This window comes from Cydia pomonella, chromosome 5 (genome assembly GCF_033807575.1).
Source record: "Cydia pomonella isolate Wapato2018A chromosome 5, ilCydPomo1, whole genome shotgun sequence".
In the NCBI taxonomy this organism is placed as follows: Eukaryota; Metazoa; Arthropoda; class Insecta; order Lepidoptera; family Tortricidae; genus Cydia; species Cydia pomonella.
In genome coordinates this window covers 19,702,451-19,729,814 of record NC_084707.1, presented here as the reverse complement: position 1 = coordinate 19,729,814, position 27,364 = coordinate 19,702,451, and the positions used below count along the sequence as shown (strand labels likewise).

Here is a 27,364-nt window from a genome sequence, read left to right as displayed (position 1 = left end):
TACATAGTATTAGGCCAATAACAGTTATCCGTTGGGTGCAAAATAATATACAAATATAATTAGTTAAACAAAGTAGGTGATAATCAACATGAAAATTGAAGTTAGAGGTAGGTACACATGCTTGCATAAAGTTGATAGGTGTGCATTAACGTTAATAGTTGATTTAATTTATTTATATTGCTCTTGTAAATAATTTAAGTGATCACGCTTTTACCCAAAGATCACTATTTAGCTTGCTTGATTACTTGCTCGGATAGCCATATAAATACATGCTCAAATTTCTAGGATCCTACTGAACCCGCACACTGTTTTATACCGGATGTATATTATGTAACTACACAAGCACCTCAAATTATTAAGTTAGATGCGCCATGTGCAAGACAAACATATCGGAGTAGTATACGAACCTCTACTCTTTGATAGGGAGCGTGCATGAACTATAGGAGGCAGCGTTATATTGTATGTCTATGGAGGCAGCACAGGTGCCGTCAGATTTTTGGCGCGAGGCGTAAATGTGATGTTTATTGTTCCGATGTAGCCCACAAGATGGCAGCACCTACTATGCACAAGAAAACACGTGACGTGTGAATGTACATGTTTATTGTTCCGATTCAGGCCACGAGATGGCAGATCCTCCAACGCGCACGGTCCCTATACGGACCTTTGATACGGACGCACATTGGTATACGTTATCTGTGGTCCAATTTTGACATTTGACAGATTAGCACGTATGACAGCTGCAAGCTACAAAAACGCTTACTTCCAAACGGTGGCCGATTTAAAAATAATTTCGTATTGTTGTGTCATCGTAGAACTTGATTGAGAAATTAAATTGACCATTCTAATGATTTAACAAACGTTTGTGGAATATTATACCGTAGTTAAAGTTTTCTAACCGGTATTGTTAAGGAAGTATAACCTATAAACCATGGGTGACTCCGACTTTAGCAAGTTATTACAGCAAGCTGAACAGCTGACAACAGAGATAGAAGGCAATGAAGAACTGCCGAGGGTTGAGCGCTCCTTGGGGCAGGTGTTGGAGGCTTCACAGGAGCTATATTCCAAAGTTATTCAATCTGGCGCCAACGACATCCAAGCGTATGTAACTTATGTTTGTATTGCAAATGGTGTTTGTAAGTACTTATTTTAAGAGTGAATGGTATTTTCATACGTCTATTTGTTGTAGTCATTTGCTGTTTGGTTCAAAAGGAATAGATTTGCAGCAAATATCTCAAAAGCTAGATACATTGAGTTCCAAACGCACATTTGAGCCTCTGCAGCCTATTGCGGATTCAGACGTCGAGAGCTTCTTGAAGAATGAGAGAGAAAACGCTATATTATCATTAATTGATGAAGTCAACAGAAATGTAAGTACTGTACAGTTTATTAATTGATTAAATTAAGATTTTAATTCCTTTGCTGCAATTTATAAAATGTAAGGTGTTGTTTAATATACTGTAACATTAGGTACTTATATAAAAATAAACATAAATAAAATTTACAAACACCATAATGCAATTTTAAAAATTGAATTAAGTTAAATAAACATTTATTTCAGAATTAAATTTCCATATTACTAAGTTATTACCTAATATACTAAACCTATGTTAATAACTATTTTATAATTTAGTACATTGACTAATTAAATTTTATATTGATCTTATTTTACTTTTGAAATAAAAAAAATATCCTTTTAATCATTTGACAATGTTACATCCAGGCACTACAAACAGTTGAAGACCAAAAATGGGAGCACATGGTCTCAGAATGGAACAAAGAGAAGATCAAGCTAATGAATGCCATGATAGGTCCCTCACAGAACTGGCTCGACCTGAAGCGTACAGCTGAGCCTCCTAGCATTGCTGATACTCCCAAGAAATTTGGACACTCTATCCTAGATCCGGTAGAGGTGACATATTCAAAGCAGGTCTACCAGTACAATAAGCTGGTGTTTCAAGGTTCTAAGTCGAGGACACCATTGTATCAGAAATTTGCACAGGTGGCTGAGGAGCTGAATGACCCGGTAAGTGTTCTTGCTGGATTATGGCATATTTTATCAAAAGAAAAAAAATACTGATTCTCATATAGTGCTCAAATAAAGCCTTCTATTTGCTATAATACCAACTTATATTTTAGTGTAACAGAATTGCAACTCTCTTTTTAGGGTTCCGTACCAAAAAGGTACAAAAGGAACCCTTATGGTGCGACTCTCTCTGTCCGTCTGTCTGTCACAACGCTAAATATCTCGAGAACCACTTAAGGTATAGATTTGAAATTTGGAATATAGTTATGAACAACCCAGACACATTGAAAGTATTTTATTATTATTTTGTTATTTTATTTTTAATGACTATGGGAAATACCCAATATGAAGGGGGGCAAAATTTCAAAGTCTAGTGACTAGGTCAAGTGGGGTATCATTTGAAAGAGCACAAATTGATCATTTCCAAATTTTTTATTATTTTTTAGTAGTGAAAATTGATTTATGGAGGAAAATGTGAAAAAAAAATACCATTCCACATCCCTTATCTGAAGTTTACTGATGAAAAATTATAAAATAATATGATACTACAAATTTTACAGGAAAAATATAATCAGACCTCTATCTTGGTAGCTTTTTTTTAATTAACAAAAAATATTTCCCAATTCAGTTTGCAATTTAACCAACTATAAGTATGTTTATTATACTGGAACCGGAGTCAGTGGAAGAAAATGGTTCGAGCCCTACACCCCAGCAGGGGGTAACAGGATGAAAAGAAGATTACACTGGAAATTGCTATGAGATTATATTAAAGACACCTTTTTTTAAATAAAAGAGCAATTTTTAGAAATCGGTTCACATGATAGAGAACATACGTGCATTACATCGCGCAAATTAGTTAGATAATTTGCTGATAGACAGTGCTGTACACAATTAATTATGCTTAGTATAGGTACATCTGATCAAAAGCATTTCGCATAGTTACAAGAGGCAATTCAAAGTTTGTACGGAACCCTCGGTGCGCGAGTAAAACGAACTCGCACTTGACCGGTTTTTTTTAGTGTTGGTTATACCAAACCATCTGCCAGCATTAAAATTTTCACATTTTTTTTTGTACGGCCAGTTTTGTAGTTCTCTTCCGAAGTAGTTCTCTGTTGCAAATAGCTCGGTGGTGTGAAAGCGCGCACGTAGAAAAAGTGGACACGAGTCTGAACGACGCAATGAGGTGTGTTTCCGGTACGATAAAATCTACGCCGACTCACTGGTTACCAGTGCTTAGCCAGATAGCTCCGCCTCAGTTACGCAGGATCCGAGCTGATCTACCTGTCCACAAAGAGTTCACTAACCCACCACCGCAGCGACTCAAATCGCGCCCACCTACGAGCGAGGCAGGGAGAAAACTGAGGAGTGGCGATTTTCAGCTGGAGCAGGTGTGTTGGGAAGAATGGACGGAGGCGGCGACTGGTCACCACAAAAGTACCCAAAACCCTACTAGGAAGCCGAAGGCCTTCGCGCTGCAGAGGAAATACTGGTGCCACTTCAACAGAATCCGCACAGGTCATGGCAGGTGCAATTATATGCGTCACAAATGGGGATGGAACGAGAGTCCGTTGTGTGACTGTGGCCTTGAAGAACAAACTACCCAGCACATTGTTGAATGATGCCCAAAGAGACGTTTCCAAGGCAGCCCGGAGGGCCTCTATGCCAATTTGACACGGACGCGATCAGTTGGCTGCGTGGCCTGGATGTCGACTTATAATAAATAGATACACGTAGTATATTAATATTGCCTACAATGTTACGCCATACGCTTAAATAAATCCTTTTTTTTAACTTCCAAAAATGTAATTGCTATTACAGAAAGTGAAAGAGATGTGGGAAATTATAAAGACCATGGCTAATATTCCACTACTAGCAAGGGAGGAGGACCCTTTGAAGTTACGAGGAAACCCCACCAACCAGCAGTTGTTCATAGCACAAGGGAAGAAGTATTTGGAAAAGAGGTTAGTGACTTTCCATTCCAACATATGTCTATAATTTTATTTTAAGTGGATAGGGAGCTGAGATTTAAATATAGGTGAATAAGATAAATAAATAAACAAATTGACTAAGTCCCACAGTTTATTATTCAAGTAGGCATATTACAATGCGCTTATGAACGACAAATAAAGCTACTCCGGCTCTACACCTCTGACCCGAGAAGATTTAAATCCCCCTCAATTGGAGGAGGGTATCCCAATATGGACCCATCTTTTCAAAACATTACATGTTATAATCAACATGCATTAAATAGAAAAAAAAATACAATTTAGATTACTATAGAAATCATGCAATTACAAACTAGCTACTTTTCTTTAAATATATATATATATATATATATATATGTCATATCAAATCATACAAATACGTAGCTCTTTCAGAAAACATATCGAATTCTTACAAAGGGAAACGAAAAATATTTAATATAGAAATGAGAATATACATTATATAAATCTGACAGATTGCTATTACCTACAAAAAATATTTGATGTGCTTTCTTACCTGACCTGTGTCACCTATACAATGATTTTAATTGCTACTTGTTTTATGTAATATTATTTACATATATGCAATTAAATGTTACATTATAAAAATATAATCAATATCCAAGAAAAGAAGCCATCGCAATAGCAAACGCTCAAAACGCATTATTGGCTATGAATATCAATATGCTAAAGGAGCTTAGTTGTATTAATGACAATTATCCCGTTATTGTTGAATCTATTACAAAATTACAGTGGACGAGTATTCCAAAAAAGCAAGCATTTCAAATAATACACGACATTACACAATTTTTAACATGTTTTGGTCCTGATACAATTAAAGATAAATTAGTAAAAGTTATTGAAAGGAACACAGATATTAATGAAATATGTATGTTTGCAAGCTCACAACAATTTGAGGAAGTTCTAAAACATGCTACGTGTTCTATGGATATTGAGTGTTCTATGGATTTATTGGAGTATCTGCATATTATTTGTTATTCGTGAATGAAGATGGTGGTGTATTTGTTTTATAGTTATTATTTATTTTAATAATTACATTAATGAGAATGAGTATGAGTATGACTTTAATTCTAAAGTTAACAACGACTCCATAGCTCACTTTAGTCTTACCGTGCTAAAAATACTCCGAAGCCTGAAGATAACGCCGTGCTAGGCGAAAAATCCTGCGCAAAAATCTTAAAAAACGATGTTTCGTACTCGACTGTTTCCTCCTCCAAAACTTGCGACACGAACAAATGTAACGAAACTTTGAGATCTAAATCGTAATAACAATGAAATTATTTGTGTCAGTTTTGCTTTTTAGGCTAATTGATGTCAGTTTTGAACCCATGCTTCTTTTTGCGGCCTACTAAATTAGGCCGTTTTTGCGAATTTTTGAAGTGCACTAACGCCTTTAGAAACAAAAATATCAAAAAAGCAAAACAGACAGACACAGATATTAATAATAATAATGATCCTGTGTTAAAAATATCATTGCGCTAGCTTCAAAAAACCCCGGAGGAAACAGTCGAGTATGTTTGTATGGAGAAATGACCACTCCTGTTGCTTCTTAATGTCAAAACTATAGCTTTATATTGAAATTAAGTTTAAACTTAAGTTTCAGCTCTAAAACTTATGTTTAAACTTAATTTCAATATATCTTCGAGTAGTTAACCTAGACTTGTTATGTGTTACATTACATATTTAAAATTTGATTGCAACATCAAAATGCAGTGTTTCCATGAAGAGTAATATTTTAGTTGAGTAAAAACCTTTGGTGGAATGGAATTGAATAAAACATGCGTTTATGGTATGCTTGATAATGATGTCTAGACCTTTACATCAGGCTGCAAAAGCCACTTGATTTGACGTTTTGATGCGATGTGTAGATAAAGTGTTTAAATTTGAACTTTATTAGCTGTTAATAGAGTTGAATATTATAACTGCCAAATATGGCTTTGTATGATATAGAGGCTTAAACAGTCATGTGATCCTTAATTCTTGACACTGGCCTAAGACTATTCATATATATTCAGGTACAAGCAGTACATGAGCGATGTGGTCCGCACGAACCCCGGCGGCGCGCTGCGCGGCGGCGAGCCGGGCACCTACCCCCTCGTGCGGGGCTTCGTCGCCCTGCGGCTGCAGGCCGCGCCCGTGCTTGCAGATGGCACCATCGACGACCGTCCTCTCTGGCCTATGGTGTACTATTGTTTGAGAAGTGGTGATGCTACTGCGGCGCTGCATTGTCTCAGGAAGGCTGGGTCAGTGAAGCTTTTTTTTCCTTTTTTTTTATATCTGTGGAATTTAGTTAAAACGATTTTATAAGTGCCTGATGCTTGGCAAAGAGAGTTTTCTAAAAGCCTAAAATATAAAACTGATCCCTTTTTCCATGACAATCAACTTTTTCACTTTTATTCGTAAACTTTCTAGAGCTTTTTTTGTTAATTTTCATAGGCGAGACCATGAAGAGTTTATTGCGGCTCTGGAGGAGCACATCAGCAATCCGGAGAAGGCTCTAAGTGATAAGCTGCAAACTGCTGTCAACTTCCAGTACAGAATCCAAGTTCGCAATTCAACAGATCCATATAAAAGAGCTGTGAGTATAGCTTATTTGAGAGACCACTTGAAACATTGTTTTTGTCCCTGTATTTGCTTTGGATGCGTTTTTGATGTACTGTTTCAGCATTTTTGTTATACATATATTCAGTTGACTACCAAAAAAGGTCAAAATGTATAGACTTGAATGAACGTGCTTTAAACGACAGCCGTGCGTTGCGTGCGTCCCTTCCGTGGCCTAACTTTGTTATAACAACATTACAACTTATCTAGGCTCATTCTGACTTTACCATGGTGTTTGTAGGTGTACTGCGTGGTGGGCGGCTGTGACCCGAGCGACGAACATTCCGAAGTAGCTCGTACGGCCGATGACTACCTGTGGTTGAAACTGGCCGTTATCAAGAGCGGCTCCACACAGACAGAGTCCTTCACGTACTCCGACTTGCAGAAACTGATCTTAGAAGAATACGGTATGATTTGTCGTCTGTAGGATCTGTTATATATCGACGATTAACTGGAACTAGTTAGCTAGGGCATCAAACTAAACTTCACATGTATAAAAATGTACTACAATATATTTTGACAGGTGAAACACATTACCACGCGTACGAGAAACCACTGGTGTATTTCCAAGTGCTAACGTTGACTGGACAGTTTGAACCTGCGATTGAGTTCCTGTCGAGAATACCAAGGTGCATATTAGATATATTTTATTCTATTTTTCATATTTCTTTTAGAGTGAACTGTTTAAATGAAAATATGTATTGTTATTGCTTAGATATCGAGTACATGGTGTTCATATGGCCCTGGCGCTACATGACGTCTACATGTTGGGGACACCTCGCAACGTCCAAGCGCCGCTATGTAAGTATACACATTAACTATTGACACATTTATTTGAAGGCAGCAATGGTGACTCATTATTATTCACTTAAAGGGATTTAATCGCTTTTAGATAAACTTGAAAATTCTGACGTTTCGAAGTCGGCATAGTCTACGTGGTCTCAAAGAAAGTCTGGCTAAAGTTAACATGAACATCTTCTAGCGGTGCGAGTTTTTCCAACTACCCTCACTTGAGCTTGTTTAAGTTAGTGTTAACACGTGAAGAGAGGTGACCCCCCCCCCCTGCATAGACTGATTGTAAGCAGGGGGGACACCTCTGCAGCTTATAGTACACTTAACAAAACCGGCCATTTGCCATAGTCCGGTAAAAATACACACGCACAGGTCCTAACTTCTCGCACTTTTGTATCACTGAGTATTGTTGCAGTGTCGGTGGACACGGAAGACCCGCCGCCGCTGCGCCGTCTCAACCTGGCCCGTCTGTTGTTGCTCTACGTGAGGAAGTTTGAGCTCACAGACCCCTCCGATGCTCTACACTACTACTTCTTCCTCAGGTAAGACTGTCAGAAATAACTCATTGTTGTAAACTCCGCATCGCTAAACAAGTCACAATCTGAATCCGATCTCAGACTAGGAACACATGACAACAGCACTCCGGTGAACAATGTCACTACGCGCTTTAAACGTAAATACAATGACGACTTTGCAGCCGACCTGGAGCAGTTTAAAAATGAGATGAGAACCTTAATGACTAGTCTCATGCAGCCGCAACTATTGGAAATACAGAAAAACTCTCAAACACTCTCGGAAATTAAAGAATCAAATAGAAATATCGAAAGCAAAATTGAATTTTTAACGGCGGAAAGTGAAGCGACAAATAGCAGGATCGAGTGCCTCGAAAAACAATGTGCTGAGGATAAAAAACAAATAACACTGTTGGAGAACAAGGTCGAAGAGGTTTTAAAGCACAGTCGGCGGACGAGTTTTGAGATAAAAAATGTACCCAAATTGGGCAGTGAGACAAAACTCGAACTCATCAACATTGTCATGAACTTGTCAAAAACAATTGACTGCCCCTTAACAAAGTCCGATATCAAAGACGTTTATAGGGTCCGTGCTAAGCCTGGTGGCCCTCAAGCAACCGCCATTATAGTTGAAACCTCCTCTATTATCTTAAAAAATGATGTCCTGAAATCATGTAAACTTTTCAACGCCAAATATAAAGAAAAACTTCGTGCCAAACACCTAGGCCTGCGTAGCTCAGAAGAGACCCCCGTGTTCGTTTCGGAGCAGCTGACGCCTAGGGCGGCCCGGCTGTACTTCTTAGCCCGGGAGCTCAAACGGCAACAACAGTACAAGTACTGCTGGACGGCGTACGGCAACATTTACCTAAAAAAGGATGACAACGCGAACATCGTACATGTAACAAGTGAGGCTCAAATCACCTCTTTATCAAATCAAAAATGACTATGTTATGTTTCACATGTAATTATGTTTTCAAAATGTTTGTTCTACTCCGCCAGAGAAAAAAAGAAAAATAATTCCTTTTATATAAAAGCGGTAAAACTTAGATTAAGTTTAGTTAACTTCCCCTATTATAATATAACTGCTGTTACTACCAGCTCACTCACTCACTTTTACACTAATCAAATAAACACACACACACTTATGATAAACTCAAATAAAACAAGCACATACATACACCTCAGCAAAGCCATGCTGTTCTTTCAACCGACTGGTTCATGCCATAAAAGTAGCCTATTATTATTATTGACATTTATTATGATGACTTATAACTCTAGTCCAATCAAAATATGACTTGTAACACAAATATTTTAAATGAAATAGACGAAGTGGAAGTTGCGGTTTCTATGCAGTGTGACATCCAGGACTTACATAAACACGTACCATATGAAAATTCCAATTTAGCGATCTGCTCACAAAATATTAGGAGTGTGTATAGGAACCTAGATGACCTCATGTTGAACCTATCTGAACTTAATCATACGGTCGACATTATTATACTCTCGGAATGTCACCTAAACCAATATAAACCAATTCCCCAAATCGATTCTTACTCTACTATATCCACAGTCAATAACGTAAATCAATGTGATGGAGTGGTGGCCTATGTGAAAACTCAACTTAACGCTCAAGCTATAGAGATCAAAATAGAACAAGCTACATGCATACAGATAAAACTTAAAAATATTGTCATACTAGGTATATATCGAAGTCCCTCAAACTGTAACGCAATAGACTTTATCAACTCATTGAGTAATCATCTTGAAAAATTGACAACATTTAGCAACATTATTATCACGGGGGACATAAATATTAACCTCATTCCTAAACAGCACGAGTCAAATTATGAAATATCTAACAGATCTAGCTATCTAAATATGCTGTCATCCCATGGTATCCTACCTGGGCACACTTTACCTACCAGACAAGGCAGTTGCCTGGACCACTTTATGCTGAAAATACAATCCCAAAAATCCACTGCATATGTCACTATTCTTAACACTTCTGTCACCGACCATTTAACACTTCACTTAACGCTAACGTACAATAAACCTAATGAACGAACTCCTCGTAAAAAAGTAACCATTAATTATGACAGTGCACTAAAAAGCTTCTGGAAAAAAACATCGACATTCTTCTCTTATCCAATGACCCATATCTTGTCACAATTCAACTTATAAACAAGATTAGACAATCTCTTGATGAAAGTAAAAATACTAGACCTATACCCAGAAGTCAACGAATAATAAAACCCTGGATGACCCCTGGTTTGTTGCGCTGCATTAGGAACCGTAACAAACTACAACTCAAATCGCGACGGGAACCTCATAATGAAGTTCTCAAAATCACCTACAAACGATACCGCAATTTTTGTAATGATCTAATAAAAAAAATCAGGCGCAAATACGAAAAAGAACAACTGGCTAAATCATCTAAAAACTCTAAAATGCTCTGGCAGACAATAAAAAGGATAACTAATTACAAATCTGATAAAACAAAAAATACTGATCTACTAAACACTAAATCATCTCCAACATCCTCTGTTAACTATGTAAATAATTATTTTGCTGGCATTGGCAAAACACTGGCCGAAGAAATCCTAAGTACTTCAAATAATCGATACCTAAATGTTCATGCAGAAAAAAACCTGCCCGACTGTACCACTTCCTCACTTGTTTTCCTGAACACTGACCCCCAGGAAATACACTGTATTGTCATGGGTCTCAGAGCCGATAGCGCCCCTGGGTGGGATAACATACCAACTAAATTCCTGAAACACGCCTGTACTGTTGTCGCCCCTATAATTAGCCACCTAGCAAACCTCTGTTTTGAAAGAGGAGTATTCCCCGCCCCACTTAAACAATCGATTGTGACACCAGTGCATAAGAGTGGAGAGAGAGATGACGTAAGCAATTATCGACCCATCTCCGTGTTGACTGCCATATCTAAAGTTATAGAAAAACTAATAAATAACCGTCTAATATCATTTTTAAATAAATTTAGCATACTCTCCGAAAACCAATTTGGTTTTCGGCAGTCCAGATCCACAGAAGATGCTATACTATCCCTTACATCTTTAGTTACCGATAAAATTGATAAGGGAAAGAAATGTCTCGCTATATTTTTAGACCTAAAAAAGGCGTTTGATACCGTGTCTCTCTCCACTCTTACGCAAAAAATGGAACGAATTGGCATAAGGGGTTTACCTCTTAAATTGCTGAATGACTACTTGCAGGGGCGTACGCAAAGGGTGAAAATAGGAGACTTCATTAGCAACGAAACGGATATAACTTATGGTGTCCCCCAGGGAAGCGTTCTGGGGCCCACGTTGTTTCTTATTTATATCAATGATTTGACGAATCTCAAACTACAACGTGGGCACATCGGCTCTTATGCTGATGACACAGCTATAGTGTTCGATGGAGAATCCTGGGAGTCAGTGTTTAGAAGTGCAGAATCAGGCCTCCGCAGAGTGGCAGTATGGCTTAGAAATAACCTTCTTACGCTTAATGCCAGCAAAACTAATTATATATGTTTTAGTAAATATGACAGTTCGCAACCTAATGTTAACTTAAAACTAAAAATACACATGTGTAACCAAGATGATCCTTCCCCCTGTGTATGCATTGAACTGGAAAAAGTTAAATTTACTAAATATCTAGGTGTACTACTTGATCAACGCCTGTCATGGCACATGCAACTCGAAAATGTAAACAATAGAATAAGAAAACTTAATTGGATTTTCAAGATTTTTAGATATATTACTACTAAGGAACTACTGAATCAACTTTATATAACATTAGCACAACCTGTCATGAGCTACTGTATTACTGTCTGGGGTGGCGCTGCCAAAACAAAATTTTTGGAGGTTGAGAGAGGGCAACGCTGCCTGCTTAAGGTGATGTACTCAAAACCATACAGGTTTCCTACAAAAGAACTATACGAAATTAGTGACCAATTAACAATCAGGAAACTGTATGTTTTGAATACAACGCTCAGGCTACATAAAACCCTAGATTTTAACTCTACTATTGAAACTCGTCGACGTCAAAACAGTGTTGCCCCCTTATCAAGCTATAAATCTATGTTTGGCAAAAGGCAATATAAAGCGCAATCGGCATACATCTACAATAATATAAATAAGCTAATTCATATCCATCCATTACTGTTGTATAAGTGTAAGATAGAACTCACAAAATGGCTGAAACAACTAAGTTATGATGATACGGAGTCATTATTGTACCACGTGAATTATTAACTATACGTAATATATAGGCTGAACACATACATTAATCCACACACACACACACACACACACACACACACACACACACACACACACACACACAAATATACGAATGTATATATGTATATATATATATGTGTATATATATACATTCGTATATTCACTCATATATTCATATATTAATTAGGCTAGAACATAAATCAAATAGCATATATATATATATATATATATAATAAATATAGCTATAAATCTTTCATGTACTTATGGAATATTTCCCTACTACTAAGTAAAAAGACTGTATGTTATGGAGGAGCGGGGCATCCTGATACAGGTTCATTCACCTAAAAGGAAGCTCCAACCACTTATGTCAAATTGTAAACCTTTACTTTATAAGGAAAATAAATATTTTTCATTTTCATTTTTTTCATTTTGTTTTTTGTAAACAGATTCAGGTTCTAATTTATCTTTACTGTACCTAAAAGGAACATTGGTAAAACAAATGACCAATTTTTTGGTAACGAATAGAATGGAATTACCTCCACCTTCTATGTATTAAATGTTAGCTTTGACAAATCTGCGCGTCATCGTGGATGACACGAACTATAAACTAGTGGCGCTATCACTCAATAGTTAAGGCGTGCTCGGCTCACAACTGCTCTAAGCAGTAATTATTTAATTAAGTCACAATCTATCTAACACGTTCTGAGAACGTAGTTGAGGAACAACATGATTCTTGATATTCCACTGAGTCCGCTGACAAACATTTGTTTTGCTACACAAAGATAATTCAGTACGTTTTATTTTACTTTGTGTCCGTGCCAACACTACGTCGGGAGCGGTTTTGGCCGATATAATTCACAACTAGATTTAAGCTCTGGTTTGTAATATCTCCTATGCTTTTGGTAACAAAATGGACAAACTTTGCTTCTTTATATCGAGAGCTGAGCGGTACAAGTATAAACTCTGATTTTTAGTTCCGTGGAATTCTGACAGCTGTCATAATTTGACGTTTCAGGTGTAGTAAACTTTTTTTTTTACTGTACATATTAGTGTCCATAATTTTTTATATGAAGTTAATATTTCTTGCATGAACATTTAACCGAGAAACACAGTCGCACGTTCAAGTTGAAACTGTTGGAAGCCGAACGACATGGATCATGACGTAAACAGTTTTCCAATTTGTTTGGGGGGATATTTGACAAATGACACTGACAACTGGTTTTTTTACGAAACTGCAACACGGGATTTATTTTTCGCTTGACAGTATAATTATGTATACTAGCCATTTATCTCATAAAGCTGAGACGAGATTGTACAAAGTCTAAAAAATATAATTATAGTCTAAAGGTTTATGATACATGAAAGTCATTAGTATGACACTTGTTACAAATATTTTTCACCCCAGGAAACCGTCTGATATTTTCTTATGTCCAAATAGTGCGCTTTAAAATTAAACTATTTTTATTTTCACGAATAAAGTATTACTTTTCGCGTCAACTATGTTTGCGGAGGCGTGTGTGGATGGTTTTGCTGCCATTATGCGCAAAAGAGCCACTTCGTTGTTATGTAGGGTATGGAACAGCACCAACAGCATCCTGGCCATGTTTGCAGACAGGTTAGATGGGGCCTATCTGAACCACTGCAGTGCACTCCATATTATATGTAAATAAATAAATATTTAAATATGAGTTAAAAAGTTTGAATGTATCTACTAATTAGTTGTAACATTAAATGCGTCACTAACAATATTGATCCTTTATTTGGTCTTATATAAATACAATTTAATTTAATTATTATAATTGTAAGTAAAAATAATTATGTCAAAATGTATTTACAATATTTTATTTTGGCTTGTAATTCTTACCGCAACATTTAAGAGTATTTTTTTTGCATGGCAGTACCTGGAAACGTCAGAACTCTACGGATTTAAAACCCAGAGTTTAGATATTTTTTCATTACATTAGAAATCCACACACGTCACATATAGTTCCAATTTCAAAAACCCATTGCCTCGACTTATTGGGTTTGAACACCCCTGGTTTATTTTCGTATTTATGAAGAAATATAACTTCGTCTATTGTTAATATTTTAAATCATTGTTGCAGAAACTTGAAAGACCCCGAAGGCAAGAACCTATTCATGTGCTGTTGCACAGACCTAGCTCTAGAGTGCCGCGACTACGAGCTGCTGTTCGGGCGCTCCGACACCAACACCGGCGTGCGCAGCCCCGGCCTGCTCGACCAGTTCAACAACCCACACATTGACAGCAAAGTGAGTACCGATAATATACCTTACTACTATGAGATAAGGTCGGCTATTAGGTGGCACGGAGCTAGCTCTGGAGTGCCGCGACTACGAGCTGCTGTTCGGGGGCTCCGACACCAACACCGGCGTGCGTAGCCCCGGCCTGCTCAAATAGTTCAATAACAATAACCCGCATATAGATATTAAAGTAAGTATTCTTACCTAGCAAGGACGCTGTTAATTGCCCGTATTGCAACTGGATAGGGTCGACTATAATATCAGAAGTAGCATCGAGTTTCATGTTTTAGTATCAATGGTTAGGTTTTTGGACGTCATGATTTTTTTATCACTATTAACACATTTGTTTGTATAATCTGTATTCATGTGCATATGTGTACACTTTTGTCGGTCATACTGGATCCAGAAAGGCGCCGAGCGACCCAAAGATTAAAGGTGGTATATTAATTTCAAAATTTTCATTTATTTGCAGGTGATCGCCCTGAATGTTGCCGAGCAGCTCGTCAACAAAGGCCTGTTCGAAGACGCTATTACTGTTTATGACATAGCTGAGGTACGTCTCATCGTAAAAGTGTATAAATAATATGCGTAATTGTCATATTAACCGTTATTTTAAATATGATATGTACTGTAAACGAAAAAGTCACTTAGTTTTCAGACGAAACCTCATCGCTTGTTATTTATGGTTGCTTAACTTTTATTGTTTTTTCAGAACCTAGAAAAGGTCCTAGAGCTATTCTGCATGCTGCTCCCGCAAGTGCTGGCGGCGGGCGGCGGCGGCGCGCTGCGCGGGCGGCTGGGCGCGCGCGCCGAGCTGCTGGCGCGCCGCCTGCGCCGCGAGGGGCCCGCGCTGCCGCCCGCCCTCGTCGAGGCCTACACCAAGCTGTGCAAGCTGATTACCTTCTTTGATCAGTTCCATGCAGAGAATTACGACGCTGCGCTGGAGGTTAGTGTAATAGTAATCAGACTTTCTATGTGTGCCTAGGTCTACGTATGTCCGACCGAGTTGAAAAGTTTTGTTATACTTCGATGTGAACTATCGCGTTATAGGTTGGTCATCACAACAGTCCGTGCAAACAGCATCAAGGTGAACCGTTCGCGGCCAGGGCTGCGTGCTTCATTTGTCTGTTAATTTATTTTTACGAATTACTCGATGAGAGTATGTTTGACTTGGCTAATTTAATATACCTCGTTCCTTGCAGGGCCCATAAGATCGCATCGAAAGATATCACTACAGGCTAAAGAAAAATTAAACTGAAGCTAGATCAGCCGTCTTTTCAATTCTTATGCAGACTCAGCTTAAAAATGTATAAATAATATAGAAGACGTTTCCAGTGCCGCATGTGATTGGTAAATTTTTTATGCCTTGATAAGGACTTGTTTAATTGCGAAATCTGTATTTTCACAGACGCTACGCGAGTGCGAGCTAGTCCCGCTTCGCCGCAGTGAACTAGAAGCACGTGTGGCAGGTGCCCGCGCAGCTCGCGGCGCCCTGCTGCGAGCACTGCCGGCCGTGCTGCGCGCCGTGTGCACCATCCTCGTGGCGCAGCGCCAGCGCCTGCGCGCCGCCCCGAGAGAGTCCATGCTCGGCGCGCCGCACACCAACACCGACAAGGTAGGGGGTTCACATACAGAGGCGCCCTGCTGCGAGCACTGCCGGCCGTGCTGCGCGCCGTGTGCACCATCCTCGTGGCGCAGCGCCAGCGCCTGCGCGCCGCCCCGAGAGAGTCCATGCTCGGCGCGCCGCACACCAACACCGACAAGGTAGGGGGTTCACATACAGAGGCGCCCTGCTGCGAGCACTGCCGGCCGTGCTGCGCGCCGTGTGCACCATCCTCGTGGCGCAGCGCCAGCGCCTGCGCGCCGCCCCGAGAGAGTCCATGCTCGGCGCGCCGCACACCAACACCGACAAGGTAGGGGGTTCACATACAGAGGCGCCCTGCTGCGAGCACTGCCGGCCGTGCTGCGCGCCGTGTGCACCATCCTCGTGGCGCAGCGCCAGCGCCTGCGCGCCGCCCCGAGAGAGTCCATGCTCGGCGCGCCGCACACCAACACCGACAAGGTAGGGGGTTCACATACAGAGGCGCCCTGCTGCGAGCACTGCCGGCCGTGCTGCGCGCCGTGTGCACCATCCTCGTGGCGCAGCGCCAGCGCCTGCGCGCCGCCCCGAGAGAGTCCATGCTCGGCGCGCCGCACACCAACACCGACAAGGTAGGGGGTTCACATACAGAGGCGCCCTGCTGCGAGCACTGCCGGCCGTGCTGCGCGCCGTGTGCACCATCCTCGTGGCGCAGCGCCAGCGCCTGCGCGCCGCCCCGAGAGAGTCCATGCTCGGCGCGCCGCACACCAACACCGACAAGGTAGGGGGTTCACATACAGAGGCGCCCTGCTGCGAGCACTGCCGGCCGTGCTGCGCGCCGTGTGCACCATCCTCGTGGCGCAGCGCCAGCGCCTGCGCGCCGCCCCGAGAGAGTCCATGCTCGGCGCGCCGCACACCAACACCGACAAGGTAGGGGGTTCACATACAGAGGCGCCCTGCTGCGAGCACTGCCGGCCGTGCTGCGCGCCGTGTGCACCATCCTCGTGGCGCAGCGCCAGCGCCTGCGCGCCGCCCCGAGAGAGTCCATGCTCGGCGCGCCGCACACCAACACCGACAAGGTAGGGGGTTCACATACAGAGGCGCCCTGCTGCGAGCACTGCCGGCCGTGCTGCGCGCCGTGTGCACCATCCTCGTGGCGCAGCGCCAGCGCCTGCGCGCCGCCCCGAGAGAGTCCATGCTCGGCGCGCCGCACACCAACACCGACAAGGTAGGGGGTTCACATACAGAGGCGCCCTGCTGCGAGCACTGCCGGCCGTGCTGCGCGCCGTGTGCACCATCCTCGTGGCGCAGCGCCAGCGCCTGCGCGCCGCCCCGAGAGAGTCCATGCTCGGCGCGCCGCACACCAACACCGACAAGGTAGGGGGTTAACATACAGAGGCGCCCTGCTGCGAGCACTGCCGGCCGTGCTGCGCGCCGTGTGCACCATCCTCGTGGCGCAGCGCCAGCGCCTGCGCGCCGCCCCGAGAGAGTCCATGCTCGGCGCGCCGCACACCAACACCGACAAGGTAGGGGGTTCACATACAGAGGCGCCCTGCTGCGAGCACTGCCGGCCGTGCTGCGCGCCGTGTGCACCATCCTCGTGGCGCAGCGCCAGCGCCTGCGCGCCGCCCCGAGAGAGTCCATGCTCGGCGCGCCGCACACCAACACCGACAAGGTAGGGGGTTAACATACAGAGGCGCCCTGCTGCGAGCACTGCCGGCCGTGCTGCGCGCCGTGTGCACCATCCTCGTGGCGCAGCGCCAGCGCCTGCGCGCCGCCCCGAGAGAGTCCATGCTCGGCGCGCCGCACACCAACACCGACAAGGTAGGGGGTTCACATACAGAGGCGCCCTGCTGCGAGCACTGCGGGCCGTGCTGCGCGCCGTGTGCACCATCCTCGTGGCGCAGCGCCAGCGCCTGCGCGCCGCCCCGAGAGAGTCCATGCTCGGCGCGCCGCACACCAACACCGACAAGGTAGGGGGTTCACATACAGAGGCGCCCTGCTGCGAGCACTGCCGGCCGTGCTGCGCGCCGTGTGCACCATCCTCGTGGCGCAGCGCCAGCGCCTGCGCGCCGCCCCGAGAGAGTCCATGCTCGGCTCGCCGCACACCAACACCGACAAGGTAGGGGGTTAACATACAGAGGCGCCCTGCTGCGAGCACTGCCGGCCGTGCTGCGCGCCGTGTGCACCATCCTCGTGGCGCAGCGCCAGCGCCTGCGCGCCGCCCCGAGAGAGTCCATGCTCGGCGCGCCGCACACCAACACCAACACGGTAGGGGGTTCACATACAGAGGCGCCCTGCTGCGAGCACTGCCGGCCGTGCTGCGCGCCGTGTGCACCATCCTCGTGGCTCAGCGCCAGCGCCTGCGCGCCGCCCCGAGAGTCCATGCTCGGCGCGCCGCACACCAACACCGACAAGGTAGGGGGTTCACATACAGAGGCGCCCTGCTGTGCGCGCTGCCGGCCGTGCTGCGCGCCGTGTGCACCATCCTCGTGGCGCAGCGCCAGCGCCTGCGCGCCGCCCCGAGAGAGTCCATGCTCGGCGCGCCGCACACCAACACCGACAAGGTAGGGGGTTCACATACAGAGGCGCCCTGCTGTGCGCGCTGCCGGCCGTGCTGCGCGCCGTGTGCACCATCCTCGTGGCGCAGCGCAGCGTACGGGGTTCACACATAAAAAGGGACCGTGCACGTTAGAGTGTCTGCCACCTCATAAAACTGAATGCCTTTAGCAGGTGTTGCCGCTTACAGTTTGCGCGCGCTCCTTTGCGCCTACAAGGCTCTACAATACAAGGGTCTGCAATCTTATGGCCCTAATAAGAGAGTTGATCTTGCGCCAATAAAGCCTTGGCAGCCCCTACAGTTTTTGCACGCTGCCTTTAGCGATAAAGTGTTTGTCCTACCAAACTGCTGCTTGATACAGGTGAAACCTCGAAACGAACCGCATAAATTAAACGAGCAGTCCAGTGGTCAGGATTTCCATAATATATCAATATGTCACCTCATTTTGTCGATGGGATATGCTTGTTAACACAAAAGATATCTTACTCCTATGTCTATGATAAGATATTTAGATATTTATTAGATTTTATATTTGATTAAGTCATATAGTAGATGGATAGATAGAATACTCTTTATTGGCACATTTCAGTAAAAAGATAAAAGAAAAGAAACAATTGATTAAATGTAGAGGCAGACAGCAGGCAGGCAGACAAAAGTGATAATTGACGTCATATTGAAGCATTATTTTCAAAAATATTTTATTACAGCAATTGGAATGGCTACGAGAGCAGGCGGAGGTGCTGAACACATTTGCGGGCAATATCGCGTACAGAATGCCCGGCGACACCTACAGCCAGCTGGCGCAGATGCAGATCCTTATGCACTAATGAGTTAAAATCATTTTGGAATAACAACTACGTAATTATTAAAGTATTTTTGTAATTCATAAGATCAGTCTTTTGTTTTATTTTCTATCCATAATACATAATAATATTTAACATTTTAATATAGAGTCATATTACAGAGATTAATTCTATGCCCGATAGTGAAGGACATAGTTCATGCCAAAACTACGTCAACAGCCTTATATCTTCGTTGATATTCTTGAGTGAGGCTTTTATTACATTCGCACTAAATTAGCCAGAACGGAAAAAGTCTGGAGACGAGATCTTAAAGAGGGGGCCAAAGAGCATATAATCACTACGTTGAGGGGGTTGACGCAAAGTTGCGGTTTTTATATTTAATTTTGATACCTTTAATTTCAGGAGCAGCAAATTTCATGAAAAAATTGTGTCAAAAACTAAACTCTATTTGCGAGGGCAGACTGTTGAAAAGCAAAACCTTGAAAAGTGAAAATTGGCTCGATGGAATAAATCACGAAATATTTTCAATTGTATGTCGTTACCCTACGTACCATAGCAGTGTAATTTTAGTATAAAATAACTAATAATATAGCCGAGGGATTTGAGTAGCAAAATTTTAAACAAAGGTATGCATTTAGAGATTTGACGAAGTGTCAAAACCCGCGCGATCGCGAAATCTACCGTCGCATTTGTCGCGCGGCGAGCCTAATCTTTTGTTCCTGTTTTTAAGCCCCTCTTAACTTCCGGGAACCACAGAGTTACATTTATTGTTTTTCAAACAGTGTCTTAAACACTATAATAAATTCTTTCCGCCAACTCCCGTCTTACTTCCATACCAATATAAAAGTCATTAATATCTTCAGGCAGTTCACCAGCTTCATTCATCGTAAGCATCTCAGTTTCTACATAAGGCTCCGTGTCCAACCCAGCCTTTGTGCAAAGATTGTGCAGCACAGCACAAGCATTAATAATTTTCGCGGCTCGTTGGGGGGAGTAATGTAGGGGTCTTTTATAGAGGCACTGCCATCGGCCCTTGAGATTCGCAATGCAGCGGTTGATGCAGGATTTCGTGCGAGCTTGGAAATGGTTGTACTGGGATTCTGGCGTGCCTTGGGGTGCGTGGGGGATTGGTGTCATAAGCCATGGTCTTTGCGGATATTTGCTGTCAGCTGGAAAAAGAAAAGTGACACAATTATACATTGACATTTGAGATCAACATCGGCCCCACAAGATTAAGTAAGGTACGCTGTCGCTTTTGAAACAACATTGTAAAATGTATAGAAAGTGACCAAATTGTAGCTATAGCAAAGCTGCTTCTAAAAGCCTATAACTCTAAGCGCCACTTGCACTATCCCACTAACCCGGGGTTAACCGGTTAAACCGTTGTCAAATTGTACTGGTAACCATGGTAACTCCAGGTTTAACCGGTTAACCCCAGGTTAGTAGGAGCCCTAAGGGTTAAATATACAATAGATATAGATGATGTACCCACCAATAATCCAGCCAGTCTCGCCCTGCTTACTGACGTACTCGACAAAAGGCCGAATGTTCATCTTGTGCCAGATGTACGCGTTGCTTGACGCCCCGCCGAAACGGCAGCACACTGCTGTTATCACCATATCCGCATCACACAACTGGAAAATTATTGAGTAACGATATAATAAATAAATGAACTAGCCATAGTAAAACTGATAAGGCCACCATTATTCTACTTCTATTTATTAATTTTAGATGGACTGACTGGATTGAAGATTTTCATAGTAAATTTGAGTAAGGCAAAATTACAGTACGCGATTAAGTGGTAAGCAATCCAATAAATAAAACTTGATGGGTATTAATTACACTTTTCAAATAAAACTTACAATCTGTGCATGTATGGAGTATTGGCATTTTTTGTCATAAAATGCTTCTTCATCATCCCTTGGGCACACTATTTCAACATAAGTGCCATCAAGGCATCCAATGGTTTCAGGAAAGTGATACTTCCTGTAAAAACTGCAAATTACCAAAATAGTTAAGTAAAAAATTACAATAAGAATAGTATGTTAGGTATATATAGGTATATATAACTTACCCATCTTTAATTTGTTCCCTCTGAAGAGAACTACTTGGAAATACCACCCATTTATCCAAAACGAAGTTGAGCCCTTCCACAATGATCTTGATAACTCTACTCACTGATTTTTGTGAAATACTGACATTGAAATCTTTTCCCACTGACTTCTGATGGGACCCACTAGCCAGAAATGACAAAGTCAGTAGTACCTGCAAAGTAAAATGGAAATGTATTATATAACAATTAATCCGACTGAATCTCTTTCAACGTTGGTAAGAAATGCCTGTATTTAGGAAACATTTATTGGATTTTTTTGTACAAAATGCTTTTTACTCTTTAAATGAATATTTTGACCGGCATATGCCGCATAGTTATTAAATTTAGTATAATGTAGTATACATTAGATTAATTTTATTTGTGAATATAAGATTTGTATGCCTGTTAGCTGACTGAATACACTGTTCTTTGAAATGTATTCTTGAGTGTATTCTAGCAAATAAATGATTTGATTGATTGATTGAAATCTAGCCCTATGTCACCCGCGCAGTACGATTGGTAAAGATTCATCAACATTTGCTCATAATTTCTGACGCTACACAAACAAACATACATAATATATAGAATTATATACTGCTATAATCATAACCCTTCAAGTCGGGTAAAAAAAAAATAACGCTAATATCCGGTTCGAAGGACCATTTTTATTTATAGTTATTAATACCGTAGTTTCGTAAAAAAATAATGATGTACCTTTAAAGGGAACGGTATACCATTTGACCTTTGTGTCTTAGGAACAACAGGCTCCAATATTAGTAGAATTCGATGGAATACCATCCGGTTAACTCCACAGTTTTTGAGTAAATACGAATCAGGCATATTTACACAATCGGATACATCTCGGAGGTTTCTGCGTTCTATTTTCTCTCTGCGAGAACTGCCTCTTAGCAATTTTAATTTTAAAAGAGTGTTCATCGCGTTATTCCCCTTTTAAGACTTTTAATACTAATTTAACAATATCTTAGCAAAAAGTTAGGGGCTGTCAGTGTGGTCAAATACCGTTTTGTTTTTCCTTCGATACATTTTTTTTATATTCTCAATATTTCGCTTATAACTACTTCATTGAAATCTTAAATAGACTATCACTAAAGCAATGCTAACTAAAGAAATATGTATACCACCAGTCTTAGGTTTTTTTGGAATTTTACATATTCACTTAAATTTATGGGGTCCCAGTGCGCACAAGTTTTTTAGAGCTGGCGGCTTCCTTGCACAACGTATCAGTATTGCGATACAACGAGGAAATGCCGCCAGCATCCTTGGTACAATGCCTCAAGGGCCTATTATAGATATAAGCTAGTTATAGTAATCATCTGTATATATCCTTTATGTATATTGTTATTGTCAATAAATAGATTAAATTTATGGTATCTACGTGTTTTAAAATTAGGTATTTGAACGTATTCTGCAATGATGTAAAACCAATACATAAAACTTACCTTATTTGTCATTGTAAAATGTGGTTTATTACTTTAAGTTTAAAGTTGATATTTTTTTAGTACAAAGGCTTTAGATAATGCTTTTTAGCTCCTAAGATGATATGTCAATGTCAAAAATGCAATGCAAATGCATCAACTTTGGTTTGTTAAAATACAAAAATAAAATAAAAAGGCATTACTAAAGAGATGTTTAATAGCGAAAATAACTTAAAGACCAATTATCTTGTACTTATTTAACAACATTAACCGAGAATGTGCTGTATAATTAGACTTTTCACTTATAAACTTTGTTATTTTCCGTGCTGAATCCATTCTTGTTGATGTTATTGTTCAGTTAATGCGATGGAAAGGCGTAAGGCAAGCCCCGAGCAGTTGAACATGCTCCTGCACTTCTTAGAGGGGGATGAAGAGTTGGCGATAGGTAAATTCACGGGCTTGGAAGGTAGAGTTCGACAAACGAATGCTTGGATTAAAATTACCGAAAAACTAAATGCTAACTCTGGTTTTGGATCTGGTGCTATAAAAACTCCTGATAAATGGCAACAGGTAAGCAAGCATAACCTACGTAAAGAATAGTTTCTGATGAGCATAAATGAGTACAGTATGCTTCTTTTCAGACATGGCGCGATTGGAAATCTAATGTGAAAAAGAAAGCATTTAAAATACGTAAAAACCGCTTTACTCCCGGTTGCAATGCAAGCACTCAGTTAACAGATTCTGAAGAGAAGATTTTAAGACTAATTTGTACAAATACTTCAGTATTTGGACTACCAGGAGTGCCTGAAACATCAGCTCTCTCATCAAATCATATGGTAAAAAAATGCAATTAAATGAATAAGACATATCAAATTTCTTATTAAGATGTATTACAAGTTAATTTAATTAAATTCAAAGAAGTAGGGAGATTTATGTTACCTATCAAATTTGGCTATTTCAGGTTCCATCTCAGAGTAATGTTTCAAATGAAATATGCAGTTCAGATCCATCTACCAGCAGTATGGTAAAATATTAATATTAATGCTTATTGCAAAATATTATTTTTTTTAATAAAGGAAGATAACAGTTTTACTGCACTTTTACTTTATGGTTATTAGCCGGGTCCACACGGAGCAAGCATAGGCACGAGGCAACTTCCTCACGCACAATACGGCCAGTGTTGACGTGCCTCGGCCGAGGCGGCGCGCGCGTTTTCCTCGCCCGAGTGCGCCACCTTGGCTGAGGCACGTCTACACTGGCTGTACAGTGTGTGAGGAAATTGCCTCGCGCGTATGCTTGCTCTGTGTGGACCCGGCTATTGATGATTTTTTTTTATATTTTCAATAGAAATGGTCATCAGATCCACAACATTTTACACAAGCAGACATAGACATGAGTTTAGACGATGGAGTTGGGGATGGCGTGGACCAAGCCATGGGTGCTAATGAGGTGTCCTCTGCTCCAGTTACTGGGAAGCCTTTGTGGAAAAGGGGAAGACCAGTCAGTAAGTATATTTCAAGAATATTATTTTGATTATTGATGAATGTTTGGCCTAGGTGGTAGTGACCCTGCCTATGAAGCTGATGGTCCCAGATTCAATCCCGGTTAGGGCATTTATTTGTGTGATGAACACTATGGGTGCATGAATATAAGTATGTATTTATATTATCGCATAATACAAGCTTTGCATAGTTTTTAGCAGGGATCGGAACCGGTTTTTTTGGAAAAACTTTGAAATAAACATATATTTCGGTTTATTTTATACTCCAAATATAGGACTCGGTTGTGTTTTTAGATAACGACTTCGTATTATTAGATTGCCCAATTAGAAATGAAATAATTAACAAAGAACGAAAAAATACCGTTTTCATTCCCATAGAAAAAATACCGGTTTCCGATCCCTGGTTTTTAGTTTGGAGTTGGGTCAATCCATGTAAGATTGTCCCCAAATATTTACTTGTCATTTATATTTACACAGAAAGAATAACAGTAAAATACTGGTGATTAAACTATATTTTTTTAATCTGTGGAGATTTAAAAAAAAACTATTTTTTTTTGCAGGATTGGTACATGACAGACTTTTAAACTTGGAAGAAGAGAGGATTAGAATAGAGAAGCAAAAGCTTTTAGAAAAGAAGAGATGCAATAATATAAGACTCAAAATGGAGAAGGATAGACTTGAGATTGAGCGACAAAGGAATATGTTATTAGAAAAGTAAGTCCTTCAGTTCGTGTATTCCCAATTATTTATATGAAACCTACACCTATTCCGATCTGTGTTAATTTATTATATTTCATTCCATGTTTTACACATACATAATATTTCATGGTTTTTTTTCAGACTTCTAGTTGCTGTAGAAGCTGTAGCACGTAGATGACTTCCATTATTTTATAGATAGTTATTATTTTTATACAGTATTATAAGTATACCATTAAGTTAGATTAAAATTGTTAAATTATGCATTACACACTGTACATTATTAACTAATAGTATTCATTTTAACCCTTTATAAGCCAAAAGGATGTCAGAAATTATTCAAAATCCCTATCACTTTGAAACAAAGTTCAAAATCATGCGGGGAAAATTTTCCTTTGCCTTATGATTATGAATCATATGAATGCTATGTTCTATAGATACATTAGGGTAGGTAGGTAGGTACCCTTGACTTGAAAGTATTAAAGGGTTACTGTTTGCCTCTCTTTGTGACCTTGTAATAACGTCGTGATCGGGGTGCTGTGGGCTAATCACCTGCACATCCTTAAACTTTAAATGATTATAAAACCTTTACAATCGCAAAATAACCGGACTCCTTCAACGACGACTTTTGGCATGAAACAACGGACACGGATTGGATGCTGGAACGTATTCGGTTTGGAGTCATATGACTACAGGTATGTACCAAACATGAGCATAACATCAGAACCATGACTCGACCCGAACAGCTTCCTTAGGTAGCCAAAGTCATGAAAGACTACGGCATCCATATCTTTGGATTAAGCGAGACGAGATGGAATGGTTTTTGAGAGGAGGCAGCGGACTATGGCACCACTCTTTTATACAGCGGTAAAGAAGACGAGAGAGACGTGAATACGGAGTGGGCCTTTTGCTAAGTAGTAGTGCCAAAAAGAGTCTTCTGAGCTTGAAGCCAGTATCTGAGCGCATTATCACAGCACGTTTTGACTCGCGAGCTCGAAAAATCAATATTATCCAGTGTTACGCTCCAACCAATTCGGCCTCCGATATAGCAAAAACGGCATTTTACGAGCAGCTGGAATTCACACTCAGGATCATACGCAGGCAAGATATCGTCATATTAATGGGCGATCTAAACGCTAAGATGAGTAACGACAGCACAGGGCGCGAACATTACATGGGCGGCCACGGAGCTGCTGGAGACATAAACGAAAACGGAGAACTCTTCGGCGACCTGTGTTCTGCGCGTAACCTGGTAGTGGGAGGAACACTCTTCCGGCACAAGGAGTGCCATAAGGTGACGTTCTCGGATCTCTCCAGATGGCGTAAGACGCAACCAAATTGATCATATTGCGATCAGCCGCTCATGGAGGTCCTCTTTACTTGATGTGCGGAATCGACGTGGATTAGCGATCACCACCTGGTCTTGGCGGAAGTGCGAATTAAGTTTGCAATCCCCCATCGCAAATCTGAGAAGTCATCCAGAAGATTTGATGTGCAGAAACTCCGGGACCCCGAGTGTCGTGAGAACTTCCGTCTATGTCTCCGGAATCAGTTCGAGCTCCTGGAGGAACTCGAGGACGAGCAGATGGAGGAGACCTGGACCCGCATTCGCACTGCCTTTGCGAACGCCGGCGAATAAGTGCTCGGGTATTCTAACCCAAGGAGGAAGGTCTGGATGTCCCCGGAGCTGTGGCAGGCTATTTAAGCTAGGCATAACATCAAGACCCAATTATTGTCCTCTGTAGAGCCTCAAACAGCCCGCTTGAGGGAGGAATACGGCACTTTTCGATCTATAATAAAGAGAATCGTGCGTCGAGATCGCCGGAAAGCCGCTGACGAGCTGGCAGACCGCGCCAACACCGCCGCTAACCGCAGGGACATGCGCGAGCTGTACGACATCACGCGCTCGCTCAGTGGGCGTGGTGCTCGTGCAGTCAGGAAACCGCTGAAGGGAAGCGACGGTAGCTTACTATGTACAGCGAGAGAACAGCTGTAACGTTGGACGGAGCACTTTACTCACATTTTAGACCAAACCCAGTCACCGGACCCGTAATGCAGCACCTTTAGCGAACCTGCCTGGAAGCTGGACATTTCAACCATGCCGCCATTGATGAGGTAGTCACGGCTCTAAAATCCTTGCAGCCGGGTAAGTCGCCAGGAATCGACAATGTGCATGTTGATATGCTGTAGGCTGATATCGCCACATCTTCAACGCTACTGTATCCCCTAATAACCCGTATATGGGAAGTTGGACATA

General features: G+C 41.6%; 3 protein-coding genes across 5 annotated transcripts; 2 read left to right on the top strand and 1 right to left on the bottom strand.

The window, feature by feature from the left end:
- The first annotated feature begins 713 nt into the window (after window positions 1-713).
- Window positions 714-19,473, top strand: LOC133518016 (nuclear pore complex protein Nup93-like). Of its 2 annotated transcripts, XM_061851552.1 has the most exons (15): window positions 714-1,098; window positions 1,187-1,367; window positions 1,721-2,023; window positions 3,842-3,984; window positions 6,042-6,269; window positions 6,463-6,604; window positions 6,869-7,034; window positions 7,151-7,256; window positions 7,343-7,428; window positions 7,835-7,961; window positions 14,284-14,449; window positions 14,913-14,993; window positions 15,153-15,386; window positions 15,849-16,055; window positions 19,287-19,473. In XM_061851552.1, the coding sequence occupies exons 1-15, from the start codon at window positions 929-931 to the stop codon at window positions 19,404-19,406; spliced, it is 2,460 nt and encodes an 819-aa protein (XP_061707536.1). In that variant the 5' UTR covers window positions 714-928; the 3' UTR covers window positions 19,407-19,473. The 2 variants fall into 2 exon arrangements, with proteins under 2 accessions (XP_061707536.1, XP_061707535.1); XM_061851551.1 differs by lacking the exon at window positions 19,287-19,473 and having other exon boundaries at window positions 15,849-17,398.
- LOC133518017 (putative nuclease HARBI1) lies at window positions 19,137-22,702 on the bottom strand. The gene is made up of 5 exons (XM_061851553.1): window positions 22,189-22,702; window positions 21,457-21,647; window positions 21,245-21,377; window positions 20,875-21,016; window positions 19,137-20,551 (listed from the first exon to the last, which is right to left on the bottom strand). Exons 1-5 carry the CDS (start codon window positions 22,408-22,410, stop codon window positions 20,169-20,171), a joined length of 1,071 nt encoding a protein of 356 aa, XP_061707537.1. The 5' UTR covers window positions 22,411-22,702; the 3' UTR covers window positions 19,137-20,168.
- A 243-nt stretch (window positions 22,703-22,945) lies between these two features.
- On the top strand, window positions 22,946-25,301 carry LOC133518329 (myb/SANT-like DNA-binding domain-containing protein 4). 2 transcript variants are annotated; one of them, XM_061851998.1, is made up of 6 exons: window positions 22,950-23,480; window positions 23,552-23,746; window positions 23,872-23,934; window positions 24,258-24,414; window positions 24,972-25,125; window positions 25,252-25,301. In XM_061851998.1, the coding sequence occupies exons 1-6, from the start codon at window positions 23,277-23,279 to the stop codon at window positions 25,286-25,288; spliced, it is 810 nt and encodes a 269-aa protein (XP_061707982.1). In that variant the 5' UTR covers window positions 22,950-23,276; the 3' UTR covers window positions 25,289-25,301. The 2 variants fall into 2 exon arrangements, with proteins under 2 accessions (XP_061707983.1, XP_061707982.1); XM_061851999.1 differs by lacking the exon at window positions 23,872-23,934 and having other exon boundaries at window positions 22,946-23,480.
- Window positions 25,302-27,364: the final 2,063 nt, after the last annotated feature.

Excerpts from the sequence above, each read along its gene's own strand:
- LOC133518017 (XM_061851553.1), bottom strand. The coding sequence starts at position 22,410 with ATGAACACTCTTTTAAAATTAAAATTGCTAAGAGGCAGTTCTCGCAGA. Across the intron at positions 21,648-22,188 it reads GTATACCGTTCCCTTTAAAG|GTACTACTGACTTTGTCATT; the intron begins GTACATCATTAT and ends TTTACTTTGCAG. Across the intron at positions 21,378-21,456 it reads AGGGAACAAATTAAAGATGG|TTTTTACAGGAAGTATCACT; the intron begins GTAAGTTATATA and ends GGTAATTTGCAG.
- LOC133518329 (XM_061851998.1), top strand. The coding sequence starts at position 23,277 with ATGGAAAGGCGTAAGGCAAGCCCCGAGCAGTTGAACATGCTCCTGCAC. Across the intron at positions 23,481-23,551 it reads CTCCTGATAAATGGCAACAG|ACATGGCGCGATTGGAAATC; the intron begins GTAAGCAAGCAT and ends GCTTCTTTTCAG. Across the intron at positions 23,935-24,257 it reads ATCCATCTACCAGCAGTATG|AAATGGTCATCAGATCCACA; the intron begins GTAAAATATTAA and ends TATTTTCAATAG.
- LOC133518016 (XM_061851551.1), top strand. The coding sequence starts at position 929 with ATGGGTGACTCCGACTTTAGCAAGTTATTACAGCAAGCTGAACAGCTG. Across the intron at positions 1,368-1,720 it reads TTGATGAAGTCAACAGAAAT|GCACTACAAACAGTTGAAGA; the intron begins GTAAGTACTGTA and ends TGTTACATCCAG. Across the intron at positions 15,387-15,848 it reads ATTACGACGCTGCGCTGGAG|ACGCTACGCGAGTGCGAGCT; the intron begins GTTAGTGTAATA and ends GTATTTTCACAG.